The sequence below is a fragment of the Pomacea canaliculata genome, linkage group LG3, assembly GCF_003073045.1.
Source record: "Pomacea canaliculata isolate SZHN2017 linkage group LG3, ASM307304v1, whole genome shotgun sequence".
NCBI classification, from domain to species: Eukaryota; Metazoa; Mollusca; class Gastropoda; order Architaenioglossa; family Ampullariidae; genus Pomacea; species Pomacea canaliculata.
The window spans coordinates 30,103,162-30,120,974 of NC_037592.1; the positions used below are offsets into that span (position 1 = coordinate 30,103,162).

Consider the following 17,813-nt stretch of genomic DNA (forward strand, 5'->3'; position numbering starts at 1 on the left):
GTATCTTGACTTTTTTGTGTTGTTATTTAATTACAGCGATGACTGGGTGAGAGAACATCAGATTTACGAATTTTTCACCTTAGTTGATTTTTCGTTTTTTTTTTTTTTTTTTTTTGTAAGCGTGCTTTTATATTTTCCAAAAGCACCTGCCTCGCTCTTTATTTGCTTTCGCTCCAACTCCTGGCCTGGGGCTAAAAATAGACGAGCGCGTGCATGTTGCAGGAGCATCCATCAATGAACTCGGACGTGTAAACGCACTGTTTGAACTACGAGCCCAGTGTTTCTAGTACAACATGATGTCCTAAGGCAAGGTCCTGTGCTGGAGCCTCAACTAATCTCAGATGAATTGTATCCCATCATTTGCCCTGAATACTGGAAAATGCAATTATCAACCGCTCTTAATGTCCACGGGATATGATACAGTAATAAACTGGTGTCAGGGCCAGTCTCTCGACATGTTGACAGTTGTGTAGTGCTATCAACATCGTCACAAAACATATCTAGTATGTTGTCATTATCTTCATTTATAAACAAATTAAGCTGTTTTGAATATCCAATGATGCAATCATAAGCTGCTGTCACAAACGAGGGCATCATACTCACGACATATTCAATAAAGAACACAATGATAGCCTCAGGCCGACCAGGTCGTATGAATTTGTTATGCCTGGCAAAAAAAAAAACAACAACAAACAAACAACAACAACAACAAAAACAACAAATGTCCCGAGGCAATAAAACTAACAGTCTCCATCAGTTATAAAAGATGTCCACGGCCGACTGAAGCTCGACTAACGCTGGACTACAGAGAGGTCAAGATTCTGTTTCTAGAACCAATTTAAGTGGAAAGGGTTGAAATGCTCTTGCACGGACTGATTCATGAGAAATATCAAAGAATCTCGACACAAAACATGTAAAACACATAACAATTATATAAAGATGTGTTTAACAGTGTGTGGACGTTTGAGATGCGTGTCACTTCGACATTCTGTAAGAAATGGAAACTGTCCTTTTTATATTCCGTTGAATCATTTAGGACATTCTAGCTACCAGTTGTAGTTTTGACCCACATATCAGCTGTAACAAACATCAGTAAACATGCTTTCTGGAAGCTTTGATATTAAAAATGTTATGTTTTACACGAACACAACTAACTTCTGGAGGAACAAACTGAAGGTTGTGCGCGTCACATGATCCACATACAGGTGTCTCAGAAACAAACACTCTGAAACACTTTTTTTCCAGGAGTTTTGAAAAGATAATATTTGCTTTTTGATTAGTAGTTGTCTGTAATTCTTTATTAAAATGGTTGCTTAATGCATTTTTCTTCATGTCATTCAATGTATTAAACTATTGATACAGTGAAAGCAAACTGTAAGAACCTCGAAGAGTAAACTTCTATTCGTTTCTGTCACTGACATGTCCTTGTCACAAGGAAACACAAATTCTGTATAAAAAAAAATGTGTTCAGTCTAAGCTATTGAAAATATCTGAAGCCAACAGAACTGAGGAAAAAAATAATTTCTTCTTCGGGTAAAAACTTTTCCACGGTGCAAACAGCATTTCTACAAGGACTGATTTAGGATAAAGATACATAAAACAGATGCAACTGATATTAATTTAGATATTGCAGAGAAAGGATGCTGGAATAATCGAATTGCTCTTACATTTCAGTTGTTCAAAAATAGGTATGGGATTTTTGTGTTATTTGAGACAACGTGTTTTAAATGTTCCGAGAAATGTTGGCACAAGTGACAGCCGTGACCTATCGCTGCTCATCAGTGTCTGGGAGGTAATGAGCCGTGTGGTACACACCAGCAGACGAGCAGACCTCACAGCCAGTCACAGTTAATTGCCGCAGCCCTCACCTCCGTCCCACCCACCCCAGCATCTGTAATCATCCTGATGGGACCAACTGCCAGCAGCCACCTCCTCTACCCCGCCTCGGGCTCGCTGTCAGCGAAGGCCACCCGCAATTGTTGATTCTCCTACTGTGGCTACTACAAGTTGGTGGTGATGGTAAAGGTCGTCTCTAACCTTTTCAGGTCGGTGGGGAGTGAGGTGCTAGAGACCTCAATTTTCTCAGAGCCAGATTTAGGTGATGGTGGTTCCCCTATTCTCTCCCTCCCTGCCTTACCTTTCTTACCCCTCTATGGGGTCAGGTACCCATTCCCGCCAGCTGGGTCGACTAAGGGGGAAGTGTGCTACGATGCTCGGGTATCAAACCAGCGTGCCTCTCAGTTCTAACCACTCGGCTATCCACTCACCTCTTCCCTAGTTTGATAAATGTTGCTGGAACCACAGTTACGAACTGTATATCCAAGTGCTAGGCACCTGGATTTGTTTCTGGAAGTACAGAAAGTAAAGGTATGATAGCATAATAGGTAAAAATAGCCTCTAAACTTTTGGTGGTGAGGGAGATGAGAAATAAGTCATCCATTTTTAAAGGGCCATCTTTCTGTGAAGGCAGAAACAATTTGCTCTTCCTTAACTTTTCCAGCCCTAGAACTTATTCATCAGATTTATTGACTGAAAGAGGTTCACTACCCATGGGGTATAGCATTGCGACTTGGGATTGGGAGTCCTTTGTTCAAACACTCGGCTTTCTCAAAGGAGGGATGCTTCGACCAAGAAAACATCACGGGGTAGTTCCGGCTACAGTCCCCTGAGTACAGTCCTGGGTTGCAGCAATGTGATGGCCTGGATGAAGGGGCTCAATACACAAAAGCATGCGAATAAAACGAAGTCGCTCAAGCTTCCTCTTGTCATTTTATTTTTAAATCGGGTCATCAAGCGGCCAAAGGTCATATCCGCCCTACAAAGTTATTTCCAACTAAACGATGAAATGCTGTTCGTGCCACCGAGGCAAGAAGTTTGTGCAGCTTTCTGTTCCGTTATTAGGGAGGAAGTGCATCTGCCCTGAAGAAGCTGATTTAAAGACTGTGGGGTCGAGAACATGGAGGAGGAAGTCAGCTGACGGATGTAGATGCACATTTCGCCTTTCATACTTCCTGATGCCTAGCTAGATGAATGAGCTTGATAGTAAAGTTGGCTGGATGGGGAGATAATGAGGCGCTGGATTGACACTTCCTTTTCTTACTTGTTTGTTGGGTAGTCTGTACATCCTATCCACCTGATAATATTGCGAGAAACTAACAGAACTGCTCACGTAGGGTGGTATTAATGTTGCTGCCACAGGACTACCTACACACTCCCACCCATCTTAAATACTAGCTAAAAATACTCACAGCTTACAGGTAGTGTTGGTGGATTTATTTATCATTTGTCGTTACAGCTCTATTTAGATGCAGACATTTCTGTTTCCTACAGGTGTGCAGAGAAATTAAAGCCGCTCTACAGCTGCATCTAGGTACAAACACCTTTTGCCAGGCGATATAAAAAGTCGGTTCAGTGAAGAAATGCATGCCAAAGGTCCTTCGTGCCAGCAGACATCATCATCTTCAACACGAAACACAAGAACTCCTAGGATTATTTTTTTTTTTTTGGTTGCAGTCTTAGAATTACTTTATTTAGGGGGTTTGTATGCAAGCACGCGTGTTTACGTGTATGTCCATACATACCTGCACACACCATTTAAAGCAACATTAACCTATTTTAATATAGATATTATCTATTTCCACTTGATTCGCTTTCGCAGGTTTCTTGGTAGGTAAAATTTTCTGAAGCAATAACCTGTAATCAAGTGGCTAGGTAGAAAATGGGAGCAGCTCTAACTGCCAAAGGGACAGGTGGGCTTTAATGCAAGCAAGTCACCTGCACTGTCGAGATAAGCCACCTTCCTGGCACTAAACCGCATGCTGCCAGACTCCGCAGTAATGCTGACTAGGGGCAGCTGACAGGTAAGCACTATCAATAAATTACCGGGATCTGCTACCTGTCTTTCGCCACCAGACCTCCAGAAGCCACCGGCAAGCCTCATGGAAGAATAAATCCGCCGAGCCGGGGTAAAATGAAGGGCAGGAGGGTGTTAGTCATCTGTGCATTAGCTTGTTTAAGTAAATGACACTTTCATTTACAGAGGAAAACAATCTGAAATGTTTTACTTCTCCTCCTGCACTAGGAGGATGGAAAGAGCGTTTTCTCAGAGAGCTAGAAATATTCTAGAGTCCTCCAGTGCTGGATGTACTCTTCAGCGATGCATTATGGTAAAATAAAAAAAAGAAAAAACAACAAAAAAAAAAAAAAAGCCGAAAGCTTTAAAGTGCGTTGATGTTTGTTGCTGAAGCATGTTTCCTCGTGCAGTTATTGTTTATGTCTGGCCGTTTGTAGGGATCGCCGCGATTTCGTACTTTGAGTCAAGACATAAGCCAGAAATATGAGATGTTTTCACTTTACAAAGTGTTCACAGTATTGAACAAAGAGTAACACTGGTAGCGGGAAGTAACTCTATAGCACAGCTGCCGGAAGTCACGTTGCTTACACCGGGCAGTGTTTGCTTAACTTCTGTTCCCACGGAAGGTTCTCGGTGCTCTCTCATCTGTCTGTCTGTCTGCCCGTCCGTCCGTCCGTCCGTATGTCCGTCCGTCTGTCCGTCTATCTGTCCTTTGCGGTTTGAAATTGTAATTTCACGACTTTAAGACCTTTCACAGGTAGTCAGGGACTTACAATCTTTGTGTTTTGGTTTTATTACGATAACATGCCTTTGACCTCAACAATTTTAAATTTCACTAAAGTTAAAGTTCCCAATTCAGTTTTGGAAAAACTTTATATCTACCTTTATGAAAAAATCCCACCTCAAAACATTCGTGAAATTCTTTGCTTGAATTCCTTACTGTCATAGTATAAAAGTTATCACACACAAATAATTTCTAAAACGTAATCGGATATTTTAAGCGTCTGTCATAATCTTTATTTACCTGTTATGCATCTTGTTATCTCGTCAACTCAAGGGTGCCAGGTGGTATATATCTGCGTGTGTGTGTGTGACCAGCCTAGTTATGTCCCATGACGACAAACTCTCAACTGAGAGAAAAGGACAGACAACTCTGTGCTCAGTTATCTGCAACCACCTGGTTGCAGCTGTCCTCAGTGTTGAAGAAAGCTCCTGCATTCTATTTAAAAGTTGAAGTCATCGCTCAACGGTCATTTTATTGCTGTTATTTAGACAATACACTGCACATTATATGTTTCTGATGTTCAAAGCACAGGCCAGCTCCACTGAATGTCATCGTCACCGGGCTTTGACAAAGAAAGTATTGCTGCGATCATTGCCGGAACGTTGCCATAGTGATTTGATCTTTTCTTGAGTTAGGTCGATTGCTTCTGACATGAAGCAGGTTGCTCTGTTTGGGAAAGCGGATAAAAACACCTGAAAACTCCGGATCAGTCGTAAACAGCGTGTTGAGCAAAAATATTTTTCACTGCTGGTTACGGTTTGTAATGAAAAGGGTCTTTAGTGATCGTTGAGCACCCAAATAGCCGTATTATGAAAATGTTTCTTTAGTTTTCCTCGGTTATTGTCTTTATTTATTTATTATCGCACATTTTATGTTTGGTCTTACAAAATTCCTTGAAATCAGAAACTTGAATCTTCCACTCAGTGCCTCCTTGTCGTTTTCTTTAGCTACATTATCTGCAGTTTTATCACTTTCCTCCTGAAATACACTTTGATTACACTTGGTTGTCCCGACATTGCTAGCAAGTTACTGAAGGAATCTGCAGCAACCGTAGGGACCAAAAGATTAATGGACTGCCGTTAATTCCTCACAAAGAAAGGCCCCTTCTTTCTCCATGGAGGTACCTGTTGGGAGTACAGGAGGGAAGGACGGTGGGAGGGTGAAAAAAGAGATCAGGCGGCCGCATCTGTTCTATTTTTAAATCGCAGCCAGGATGAGCTGTGGACGACCTGAATAACTTCACCAAAGGATGCATATGGATGAGAAAGAAGCGCCGTGTGTGGCTCTTAAAGCTGGAAATAAAACTTTGCATTAAACTGTACATAAAATGACATCCAAAACGACCCATGAAATTCCAAATAAAACCACGGATCTTGAAGATAGGGCGATGGTTACAAATACTTGTAAACAACCTACTCCATTTTTACTCTATTACTAGCTTGAAAAAAGAAGAAAAAAAGTATAAAACACCGCAAGTCTTCAATTATGCAGGCGTTTGTAAGGAAGACTACAGGACAGCCTAGTCAAAGATGGATTCGCTTGTCTCAGTACAGTGAGCGCGTATAATGAAGTTAAGGTCGCACGCGAAGACAATTCGTGTCCAGTTTACATCGTCCAGGGAGGCAACCTCGTGGCTTTCAAAGGCTGTGTAACGGAGCTTATTATCTGTCCTCTCTTTACTCGTTAATAAACCATGTTGTGTGCACAGGAGGGTGTGGGTCACATGGACAGGTAAATGACTTGTTGGATACACTGCTGATACACAGATCTTATATGTTGACTGAGGGATGTGTAAAATGTGAGAGTGAGAGAGAGAGGTGTAAGATGTGAAGGCTGTCGATTGACACCGGTTGCTCAAAACCAGTCACCAACAGATGTCCATTTATGGGACACTGTTTTTCAGCCGGTGTCTGAAAAGGTTTCACTTTGTAATAGTAAAAATTCTCGGGAATACAGTCGATGACTACAGTGACAGAACAGAGAACTTCCACCCCATCATTGTCATCATGCTATTACTCTCTTCTTTCTCGCTATGGGCGTACGCGCGCGCGCAAACACACACATATTCCTTTCTTTCTGTTCAGATCGATTATACTGTACCGTCCTTCTCAATTTTGTATTAATTTTATTGTTAATGTTGGAGTTGAGCTTCGTGCGAGATTGTGTGCCCTTCTTCATTGCAATCTATAAATTTGTAGTTCAGCCTCATGCGTAGTGTAGTGATTGCTAGCATTGCATACCGACATTCCAGTCATCAATACACACTCTCTGCATCCCTTTCTGTCTGCGTGACCGTCTGTCTGTCTGAGGATAGGAATCAGCGAAGGAAAAAAGAAATAGAACTTGAAATAGGCGAAGGCAACCACTTTTTGCTTGATGGATTGTCTCTATTTCTATGCAATTAAACCTTTTGTTTTTGTGTTACAGACCATGGACTCTTTAGATGTTGTCCTCTCTGGAACATGGCTTCTGTCGCTACATTTTCTGTGGCCACGAGACGCCGACTGCACTTCATCTCTTGCTCCATGGACTTTCTTGACTACTTTATTACTCACATTCCATGGTTACATAATAGACGACCTTTCCCCCAATAGCTGCTGCTTTTGTTATCATTTTTTATTTTCATAAAGTGCTTTGATCCCTTTCTTGACATCATCATCGTCGTCGTCGTCGTCGTCGTCGTCGTCGTCGTCGTCGTCGTCGTCGTTATTATTATTAAGCATTTTAGAGATCAGACACAAAGGGACAGAACACCAGACCAAAATACAGCTGTAGAAAAGATAGCAGATAAGAGCACATAAACAGTGCAAAGCAGATAAAAATGATGAGGCTAGGACGAAAAGAACACAAACGATAAATAGAACAAAACATACCAGAACACATCTGAATATAACAATCCATAACAGATTAAAACTAATCAGTGATAAAATATTCAAAACCCAACGGAACACATGAAAACAGAAAAAGGGAAAAAGAGCAGAAAAGAGAAGAGGAAAAACTAAAACAGGAAGGAAAAATTGGAAGAAAACCAAAGCAGGAAAAACATAGCAGAATAGCCTTTTCTATGTTATCACGTGACATGCCAAGATGCCAGTCACTCCTGGCTTCTCCTCATCTATGTATCCTGTACAATTTCTATCACTTTATTCATCTGCTTCCTGACTGCCACTGAGGTGTCATTTCCACGTCTGCAAAAAGGGAAATTGGTTTTCATGTTTTGATCCGAGAAACCTTGTTTCGTTATTAGAAAAGCAGGATGAAATCATGAGAGAAAAACTTCAACTCGAGCCTTGACATTGGCTCCAGGGCCTATGATCCGCTAACGAACATGAAGAATCTGAAGAATTCCATCTGACCAGATCCGGTGAGAGGATATGATGGTTAGACAACATAGTTTTTTTTTTTAATTATCATTATTTGTTTGAGATTGAATTTCTCGCATGTTTATTTTTAGAAGATTATCTCTTCCTTCGTCCTATTTCTCGCAGCATTTTCTGTCTAGTCTTCTTTGTTCCACCTCTGCTTTCATTTCTTGCTATCATTGTTCATTCACCATTTTTTTTATTTTATTTATCTTTCTCTTTCTCCGACTTTCTTTCTCGCTCTCTCGCTTGGCTTTAAATTTAGTTTTTATTATGTTTCTATCTTTGCATGACACAGACAGCTAGAGCCAGCACCGACACACCTCATGTAGGTATGCACTTTCATTCCTACTGTGTGTTTATATGTACTGGTGCCTGCATAAAGCATGCACGTCTATGTTTGTGAGCGCGTGCATTGTGCATAACGACGAGTTTTTATGTGCCTGCGAGCTTTCAATGAGCTAATTTCTGCACTGCTTAACACGGGTGGATGTAAAAAAAACCAGCCAACATGAAAGCACTGAAGACCCCTTATCAGTCAGAACAGATTCACAACTCTCAGTTTCTACTTCATAGAAATCTCAAGCATAAAAAGGAAAAAAAAATACCGCAATAACTCATCTTTCAGAATTGATCATGAAAAAGGTTTGACGATGCTTGAAAGATTACCAGGAAATTTAATTAGGTTTCAAGCTTTCTAAAACAAGTCCTGTTACACAAGGATTCTGAAGAAAGAATTAAGTTTTTAAGGCGATTTTACCAGGCAGAGTCTTGAAACCTGGCATTGAGGCATATCTGAAGTTGTGTAGTCTGCCAGGTCATGTCAGCCAAGATGTATGCAGGTCACACGCGGCAATCTTCACCTTCAAGCTAAACTGATAAAGAAACAAGCATGGGCTTCTAAATATTTTTCCGTGGTACGAAAAGTACATTTTTTCGATAGTAAAACTAGATGACTCTGGAACTGATTGCGAGTTTGGCCGCGCGGTGCCAGAGCGGTAAACTCTGTTGGCATTCATCTTGTTGACGGTTATTTTTGGTCTCTGAATCTGTCTGCGCCACCTGCCTTCAGACTTTCTTTTTTTTTTCTTTTTCTCCTTTCTCTCTTTCTTTCGGTCTGTAGGTTTTGTTATCCGCCGCAGGAAAGTGTTCTTAACACGCATGGGAGAGGTAAAAATGTGTTTTTAAAAAAGACGAAAAATACTCTCCCGAACGATTGCTCCCATTCCTCGCCTAGTCTTTTCGACCCACTTTCGCTAAATAACTAATTGTAAAACAGCACAATCTAGGTCATTAAAATAAAACTAGTTCAAGTTCATCGATGTCCTATTCCCTCTCTACAGCTGTCTTTCTCTCTCTTCCCTACTCAATCTCTCCCTAACTTCATCATCTGCATCAGTGGAAAAAATAATTTTTCGGTTTTTTTTTTCTTTTTCGCTATTCATTTTCATTTCAGTCATCAAACATTTTGCCCTTTTAAGTGTCTTTTCAGATTACTCCCCTCATAGAATTTCAAGTATTCCACCCACATTTCTTCAGCAAATTCTTGACAATCTATTTTTGCCAAAACGCTTAATCCTTGCATTCATCGGAAAGAATGCAAGCAGAAATATTTCGGTGAAAGTATGTAAAAAAAACAAAAAAAAACGCATAAAAAATTCCAGGGTTACTTCATTTCGTGGCCCAGACGAAGCTTGTAGACCAAGACTAGCTATGAGTTACTCCTTGAGCTTTGTCTTCCTCTGACAGCTGACCTTTCACCCCAACCCGGGGGTCAGATAGTGTCAAACTTTACCCGATTTCGATTTTCTTTCGTGTCTGATTGTTGTTCGACCTTTGCACTCGTCTCCTTCTCCCCATCTTCCACTATCTTCCCTCCCTGACACTTACCGACACACATCGCCGGCATCAGCTATCTGGAGGCCGTGAGATGCTAAATGAAACACGCCGAAAGTTCTGGAACGAAGCAGAAGCGGTTCGTGCCTCGAGCCTCGGACTGAGCACAGTTGGCCATTCACTTTGAAGCGGGCGCACGTACACAATACAAACACAGCCTTGTAGCCCTCCTCCATTGGTAAACTAAACACAAGTTGCTATGTCCTAGAGTTAAAGAAACAATGCTTTGTCTGATTCTGGATCACATGTCTCGGGATATCTCAGTCCAGCGTGCTTGGGGGGCTGAGAGGAATGTGGCGGTTTTTAGGGTAGTCCTCCACATTCGAAACCTGGAACGATTATCGTTGTTCTCTCTTTGCCATGGGCATCAGTGCCTAATTAATGCCAGTTAATTAATACCAATTACATTGCAGTAATATAAAAGAAAGTCGGTCACTAAGTTCGTTTCAGTCCACTGAGGTCTGCACAAAACATTAGACTTGACTTCTTACTTTTCTCTTGCTTGTTTTTGAAAGCTGTTGAATAGCAGAAGCACTTACTTTCTTCTGACCCAATGCTATTTCCATTTAAATAAATGGTAATTTACAAACTTAAAAGTAGTGTTTTAACAAATGCTCTGGGATTGTTTTTCTGTCTCTCTGTCTTTCTAGTCTTAGCATCAACACACACACACACACAGACAGACATTAGGTCTAGCAAGAAAAAGCCATGGCGGTAAATGAGAAAACGAAAATCCAAAAAGGTGCAAGTAATCAGCAAATTGTTCCTGCATTGCTTCGTGTAGATAAGAAGTTTAAAAAAATTATTATTTAAAGCAAAAATGTTTAAATGTTTGGACCTCGTGAGGTAACAATTTCCGTTGTCGACGTTTTAAACGTCCCTTCCTATAAAACTCTCCCTCCCTAAACAGTCGAGAAAAGATAATGAATTTCCCCCATAGGAATTTTTGCACGCGACAAACGGTTGAAAACGGAAAAAAGGTAGATCACATAAAATACATTCAAACTTAGAATACCGTGTCAAGAAAGCCGAGATATAACTAAACGATAATTCACGAGCAAGGTAAAGCAAAACTGGAATTAATTAACTTAAAATAAGGAATAAGCTTTTGTGGACAAACGTTTTCGATGTTAAGCAAACAAATGCACGACACAAACAGCAAGATTCATAATAGCCATAAAAGAGCATGACATTAACCGACTTTTAAAATTATGAAATTATTAATAGATTTTAAAGGACGAAAATTCACCAGAACCTACTTTTCGAAAATTAAGGACATTAAAATTTACTTTGAAATTAATTGGCAACGAATCTTAATCTATGTCCCACGGGGTCTGGTGCAGGTGGTTAAATAAAGTGCTCGATATGACAGGATAGCTAATGATTTAACATTCAAACCTTAAATATTATTTTTCTTTGTATTTAAATTTTTAAGCTAATGCCTTTCTTCAATACTACTACATCTATATTCTGAAGGACATGGAAAAGTTCGAGGAAAACGGAACTGGGGAACAAAATATTAACCGGAGACATGGGAAAAGATAATGCAAAAAGAACAATGGACAAAATGGGGAAGCGGCCATTTGCTCCTGAGAGCAGAGAGAGAGGTGATGTCAGTCGGCTGCTGAGGCAAGAGTTAGTGGAGCTTTCAAGCATCTTCCCAGCCTGCGACTGGAGGACAACTCAATTGTGAGGCTTTCATTGTAGCAGCCTTCACCTCAGCCGTTACGACATACAACCACCATTCAAGTCCTCCATCCAGCAGGACTGGGAACCATTCATGCAAGTTCTTTTCATGCCAGCAATCAAAGACCACATTTACTCTGCTTGTGCTTACAGAACAGCTCGATGGGAGCGAAATCAGCGCGAAAAATTTCACATACAAAACAAAGCAATAATGCTGTGGAAGAAATATCGCACAATTTATTGTGAAAACAAGTCTTATCTTTGTTTACTTTTTAACAGGAGAGATTAGTGATACAGTCGGGTCTGTTGTTACTCAGTGATACAACTCCTACACACACTTTGAATGCACTATTAATGGCACACGGCATACCTTTATATTTATCATTGATCAGCATCACAGATATTTTGGGATGTAGAACTATGACCTAACCACCAAGCGAAGAAAATAGTAAAAAATAAAATAAAAAAAGATGACAGGAAAAGGCATCCAACTATTTGATGATATGTAATTTTGACAATGTATTCCAGACGAAACTGTCTCTTTGATTAACATTCAAGAATGAGTAAAGGGTTTCTAATAATAAATGTCTTAAGGACCTCAAAGTCACATCATTTAATGTTCGACGAAAGATGATGTGACTAATAGAAATGGCGAAGTGGCGAGGGCGCCTTCTCCATTGCAGACTCTACAAATCTTCGCGTACAGAAAGGAGAGTATCATCTGTCCTTATAGACACCCTTCTGCACAGACCACTAAATGTTAATTAGCGCTAGTTAGCGTTTTCAGTTTGATTGATTAGCAAATCGAAACATGGATACTAAAGATCGTGGTATATCATTATACATGGACTAATACAAATTAAGTTTTGATTATACATGAGAACAATTAGTAGCCTGACCATAGAAAACTCATTTCTAGGTCTCAAAAGCAGAAAAATTCGTACTCAACCTTTCATCGAAAATCTTGAGATTTTTATCATTAGACACCAACATGAGATACATGCTGTGGTAGTCCGCCTTTAAAACTCTCTCCCTACAGTCAAACAAAGTTTGCATCCTCTTTACAGCAGATTACATATTAAAAACAATTCAAAAGAAAACAATAGTTCTTCTAGTGACGTCATGAGATGGTTGTTGGTAAACAAATCTTATGGTTCTCTTACCGTTTACATATCGCCGATTCAAAACTGAGCAACAACATCAAAGAGAGTGCCAGTGTTATTTTCATGACCATTTCAAGAAGTACAAGTAGAAATTATGTTTGCAGTTCGATTTCCATCCCGTTTTTCGTGCATTTTTACTACTTATCTGTCTAGCAAGCTGTTGGACCTGGACACACAGCAGTTCTTTGGATCGACTGAATAAACCGTTGCCTTCCTTTCGAAAATTGCGAGGATTTTAGTCGATGCACTTGGGTCAAAAACTATCCATGGAATAGTCTACAACTATCGTGTATGTTTTATAAGAAAAGCAGAATTACCAACCTATGTTCAACATTCTTTTTCTTATCAAGTAAAATTATTATTATACTTTATCCAATAAATTCATTATTATTATGCATTAGTATCTAAGAGAACAGCTCAGAATCGTGAAGGATTTTTAAAGCAAAAGACAGCAGAGAAAAAAATCTCACATTTACTTTCAATGTTGGTTCTTCGTTTCCCAAATCGCTAAGAATATAGACTTGAAACATTTTGTAAACGTCGGGAACCATTTGTAAAGGTTTATGAAATTAATGTTTAAATGCTATCAGGGATCTGATATTTGCCCATCATTACACAACAAATAAGTTATTATCTTGCATGAGAGGACTGCTATGGATTAGTTTTTTGCCAGTCCAATCTGGGACACACACAGCACCTACTGATTTCAAGTAATCCTTATTAATAGTTTCAAAAGGTGTAAGATGCCCTAAGGGTAGAGTATCTTCAGTACAAAATGCATTCTCCCGTTTTTTGTATCAGTTGACCAACAGACAAGAGTCGAAATGAAGACAATAAATGTGACGAATCGTGTGGCGATTGTAAGTCGGGAACTTGTGGCACGTGGAGTCCAGTGTCTAAAAAGAATATTTTTTTCAGTATTATACCTCGTAACATAAGGCAGAGTTCTGAGTATATAAATGATATAAGTATTGAATATGTTTCTTATCTATATGACATGCCAACAAATTTAGCAGATATTCTTTTTCAGTTTGGTTTGGGAGACATGAATTGGCGTTTTTGAAAAGAAGTCTTGTCGCATATCTCTTCTGTGGACAAACACTTTTCTTGCTGATTCTGACAACCTTTTCAAAGGCTAGGCCATTTTTCCCCTTTATCCATTTTCTATCTCATCTGTCCCCCTTTCCCTTCACATTCAAAATTAACGTTAACAGGATGCGACTTCCAATCATACGATCCAGCTATTGTCATTTGCTTCTACATGTTCATCTTTCAGTTGTTGATAACAGCGACCACTGCAAACGAAATTCTGGTGATTTACGAGTAGAATATAGCGATAACTTAAGAAAAGAATCTCTGGTCTGTCTTTGTAAATTTTTTTTTTAGAATATTAAATACACGATTGGCAGATGACATTATGACAATCAAATTCTAAGCACGGTAGAAACTTGTCATGTCCAGTTGAGCTGATTGGGAATATTGATTGAATCCATATTTTGCTAATGGATGTAGTTTGTGATTCATGCTATGGAGTTCAAAACGAAAGTGTTAGTTATTATTTCCACTGCTTGAATGTTGTTCGCCTGCTACGTGTTTACACAGAATTTTAAAACACTACAATGACAATAAAAGCAATTTTACAATAAACATTTCTGCTGCTTTATTTTAAAGAACTTGAATTTTACAGTATGGCAAACTAGCAAACATTACAGAGATTTCCTTGAATAGATTTTATATATATATATAAAAACTTCTCTATGCTTTTAAAACTATTTGTCTTCCATTAGCAACGAATTAATTAGTGATAATCACAGGCGGGTAGACGATAAACATTGTTTTTGCAGGCTACTTCTGAAGAGCTACACACTAAGTACAGAAGAATATGCAAAAATTATTCATGCTCGCACGTTTCCGAAAAAATAAATAACCCAAAGACAATGCGTTGATGTGAAAAGTTTTATACCAAAACACTGTTTTCTAAGATTAGATGCACTAACCGTAAGACTAAATGGTATAATTTAATACTGTTAAGGAATGATGAACAACTTTTGCTTCCTCTTAATAAAACAATTAAAAAAGGCGAATTATTACTAAGAAAAGTGACAGAAGTCTGATTATTATTATTCTACCATGACTGGAAGCATCGAAGATTTTCACGCTATTAAAGAATAACAGCCTAGTGATTGGATAGTGTGATTGGTATCCGCCAGATGGCGCCTTGACACAAACTAATTACGGTTTACTGATCTCCCCCACGTTAATTACTAGCACTGGATGCTTCAAACAGATCGCCAATGGCTAGGCCAGACCCTGTTTTACTGGTTTAATTGCCAGGGGTAGACTGCACCCGGCTGGCAAAGGCGATGGTTAGCGGGTCGAAGCTCCGCTAGGTCCGCTGTACTAATGACTTCAGTCGATCGTGAATAGTGTTCAATTGTTCACAAGAGTTGTGGGGGACTTGTGGTTACTTTCCACGACCAGCTGTTTGCAAATCCCTTTTTCTTTTCTTGCTTTACTACTGTACTTTTGCAGACATCACCCGAGAGATAGAGAGAAGCGTCGATACACATTCTGGACTTCACGAAATATTTCTCATCATAACCGTTTCATCACACTTCTGTTTCACCGCAAAATATTTCTTCGATTAATTATCCATTTGACTGGAATTATTGAAATTAAATTCGTTTTCCATGCAGTGTTCTTTGCGATAGATGAACTTTTATTTATTTTTTTTTTATTAATTAGTATGCATACATCTTAATTTATTTTTAGCATTTACAATTCGAGGATTTCCTTGAAAATCATTTTTTTCGGGTCAGGGCTATTATTGTGCAGAGAGAACCGGGAATATAGTCGTCAGTATCGAACAATGAACATGGAATTCGCCATATTTGTGTTAAGTGTGTGCAAAAATGGGCTTGCGTGAAAAGGCCAGTTGCAAAAAAGTAACCAAAATAATAATAATAATAAAGAAATAACACAGGGACTCGAGGTGAGACAGCCTGGGTTGTTGACATCGGCGTCAAACGCCTCTGATTGAAAGCCATCAGATGGCGCGTGAATCTTGCCTTCAGCTTACCTTGGTGAAATACCAAATAATACAATCACAGACAAGAGATAATAATCACAGCCACAAAAAGAATATAGTATTTACCACAAATAAATGGTTAAACAGGCGTCTCCAAAAAAAAGTTAATCAAAAATACAAAGAGCTTTGACGTTCTAAACATCACACTGAAGTGCAGTCGTAAAGCAGACTATCCTCTTCATAAATAGGAACAATATTTTTTTCTATGTTCGTTTAGGCAAGGTTGTAACAACAGGCTAACATAGCGTTCATAAATGTTCCAACAAATTTTAAGCAGAAATATTTGCGTTATGTTGTCCGTCTGGTGAATTTTGTAGAACTCGATCGCCTTTGCGATATGGTCCGTGGTATCTCTCTGGGATTCTGGCACACCAGGGTGTAGGTAGCCCTCTAGAAAGTATGATATGCCTTTGATACTATCGGGGAACCCCGCCGGCAAAGTCTCTCTGGAGCGTGGTTCGTACTGAAAACCCGGGGTTGCTTCTAGAAGTCTGCAAAACATCATAAAAATTTATTACTTTTCTACATTAAGAAGTATTATACTTTGTTCTAAATTGAAAAACGTTTTCATTACATCTCAGAAGATTCTGGATCACATCATTTACATATGCTACATTAAATCATGTTTACCTTTACTCTACAATAATTACAATTTTGTTTTACATCAGATTTTATTCTGCGTTAAAACTCATTAGCTTAAACAAATGGAGGTGTCATTAAACTCAGACGAAGATAAAGTTTCTTGGTTCAGGTTTAAAGAAGTATGTGTTTCTCTTAAACGGTTATCTTACAAATTTCATTTTCCCACAGGAAAGAAATCTTAAATTTGGGCCCTATGCTCCCCAAGGAGAAACAAGGAATAAATAAAAATAAACAATCCTAAGTTTAATTTTTAGAGCTCATGTTTATGCGAGTGGCTTTCGCAGACGACCAACAGCACGAAGACTTCTCATAACAAACATCTTTGATGTTAGGAGCGCTAGCAGACTTACTCGTAGGTGGTGGGGCTGATGTGGATGCGCAGTGGCTCACTTCCGGATTCGAACTTGTTGGCCAGAGTGACGTTGTTGCCGAAGAGGCAGTAGCGCGGCATCATCTTGCCCACCACACCCGCCAGAACTGGTCCCGTGTGAATTCCGATGCGCATCTGTCAACGGAATGTACATACATAAATATTACAGACCTGTCTCCTTTTCTTCCATCTTCTTTCTTTGTCTTTCGTTTCCCTGTCTTTTCCCTCATGCACGCTCCATTCATTTGTAAAACAGATATCAGTGCATTTAACCAGTTTCCAGAGATGGTTTGAATATATGTATGAATAAATGAACGCGTTAAGATGGTGTAAAACTGAAAAATGTAGATTATGGCGATAAAGGTTCCTACATAACTGCTTTAAAGCTAAGAAACAGGCTTACAGGTCCGGAAAACATTGTTAAACCTCTCTCTTACACGCACACACGCACTCTTTACACGCTTTCATTACCTTGATCACGTTGCCGTCATGTGACTTCTCGTTGCGTGCTGTTGACATCATGCGCATTGCCATCCACGCAATCTGCTGCGCATGGTAGTTGGACTTCCGGTGTAGACCGCCAGCCACACAATAAGCGTCTCCAATGGTTTCTATCTGAAAAAGGACAATTATTACACGTGGATGAGTTCGCCAACAGATGACTTAGCGTGGACACTCAAGCCTTCTACTTCCATTGGCTGTGTTTGGTATGATTTTACCGTCATTTCCGCTTGTATCGATTCCCAGGGTTCCTATTGTTTCTAGATGGGCGGTAAACTGTTGATTTCCTTCGGCGCTTCTAATTTCTCAGCATGACAAATTTCTGAAGTATGAAGCAATTCTTTGTTGGGCATTTGTGCAGAGCAGACCTAATTTTATTTATGTAAATGAAGCAAAATACACTCCACAAATTTATGCCTCTATAAACAGACACTGTGCAAACAAGTTATCAGGGTGTTTGAATGAAGA

The 17,813-nt window shown here is 39.5% G+C and overlaps 1 protein-coding gene across 1 annotated transcript in view; it reads right to left on the reverse strand.

Annotated features, from left to right (window-relative positions):
* Positions 1–14,379: 14,379 nt before the first annotated feature.
* The window catches only part of LOC112560072 (guanylate cyclase soluble subunit alpha-2-like), a 45,943-nt gene continuing 42,509 nt past the window's right edge, over positions 14,380–17,813 (reverse strand). The window contains 3 exon segments of the mRNA XM_025231642.1: positions 14,380–16,323; positions 16,825–16,979; positions 17,316–17,459. Of these exon segments, the coding sequence (XP_025087427.1) occupies positions 16,011–16,323; positions 16,825–16,979; positions 17,316–17,459 (612 nt within the window). The 3' untranslated portion in view covers positions 14,380–16,010.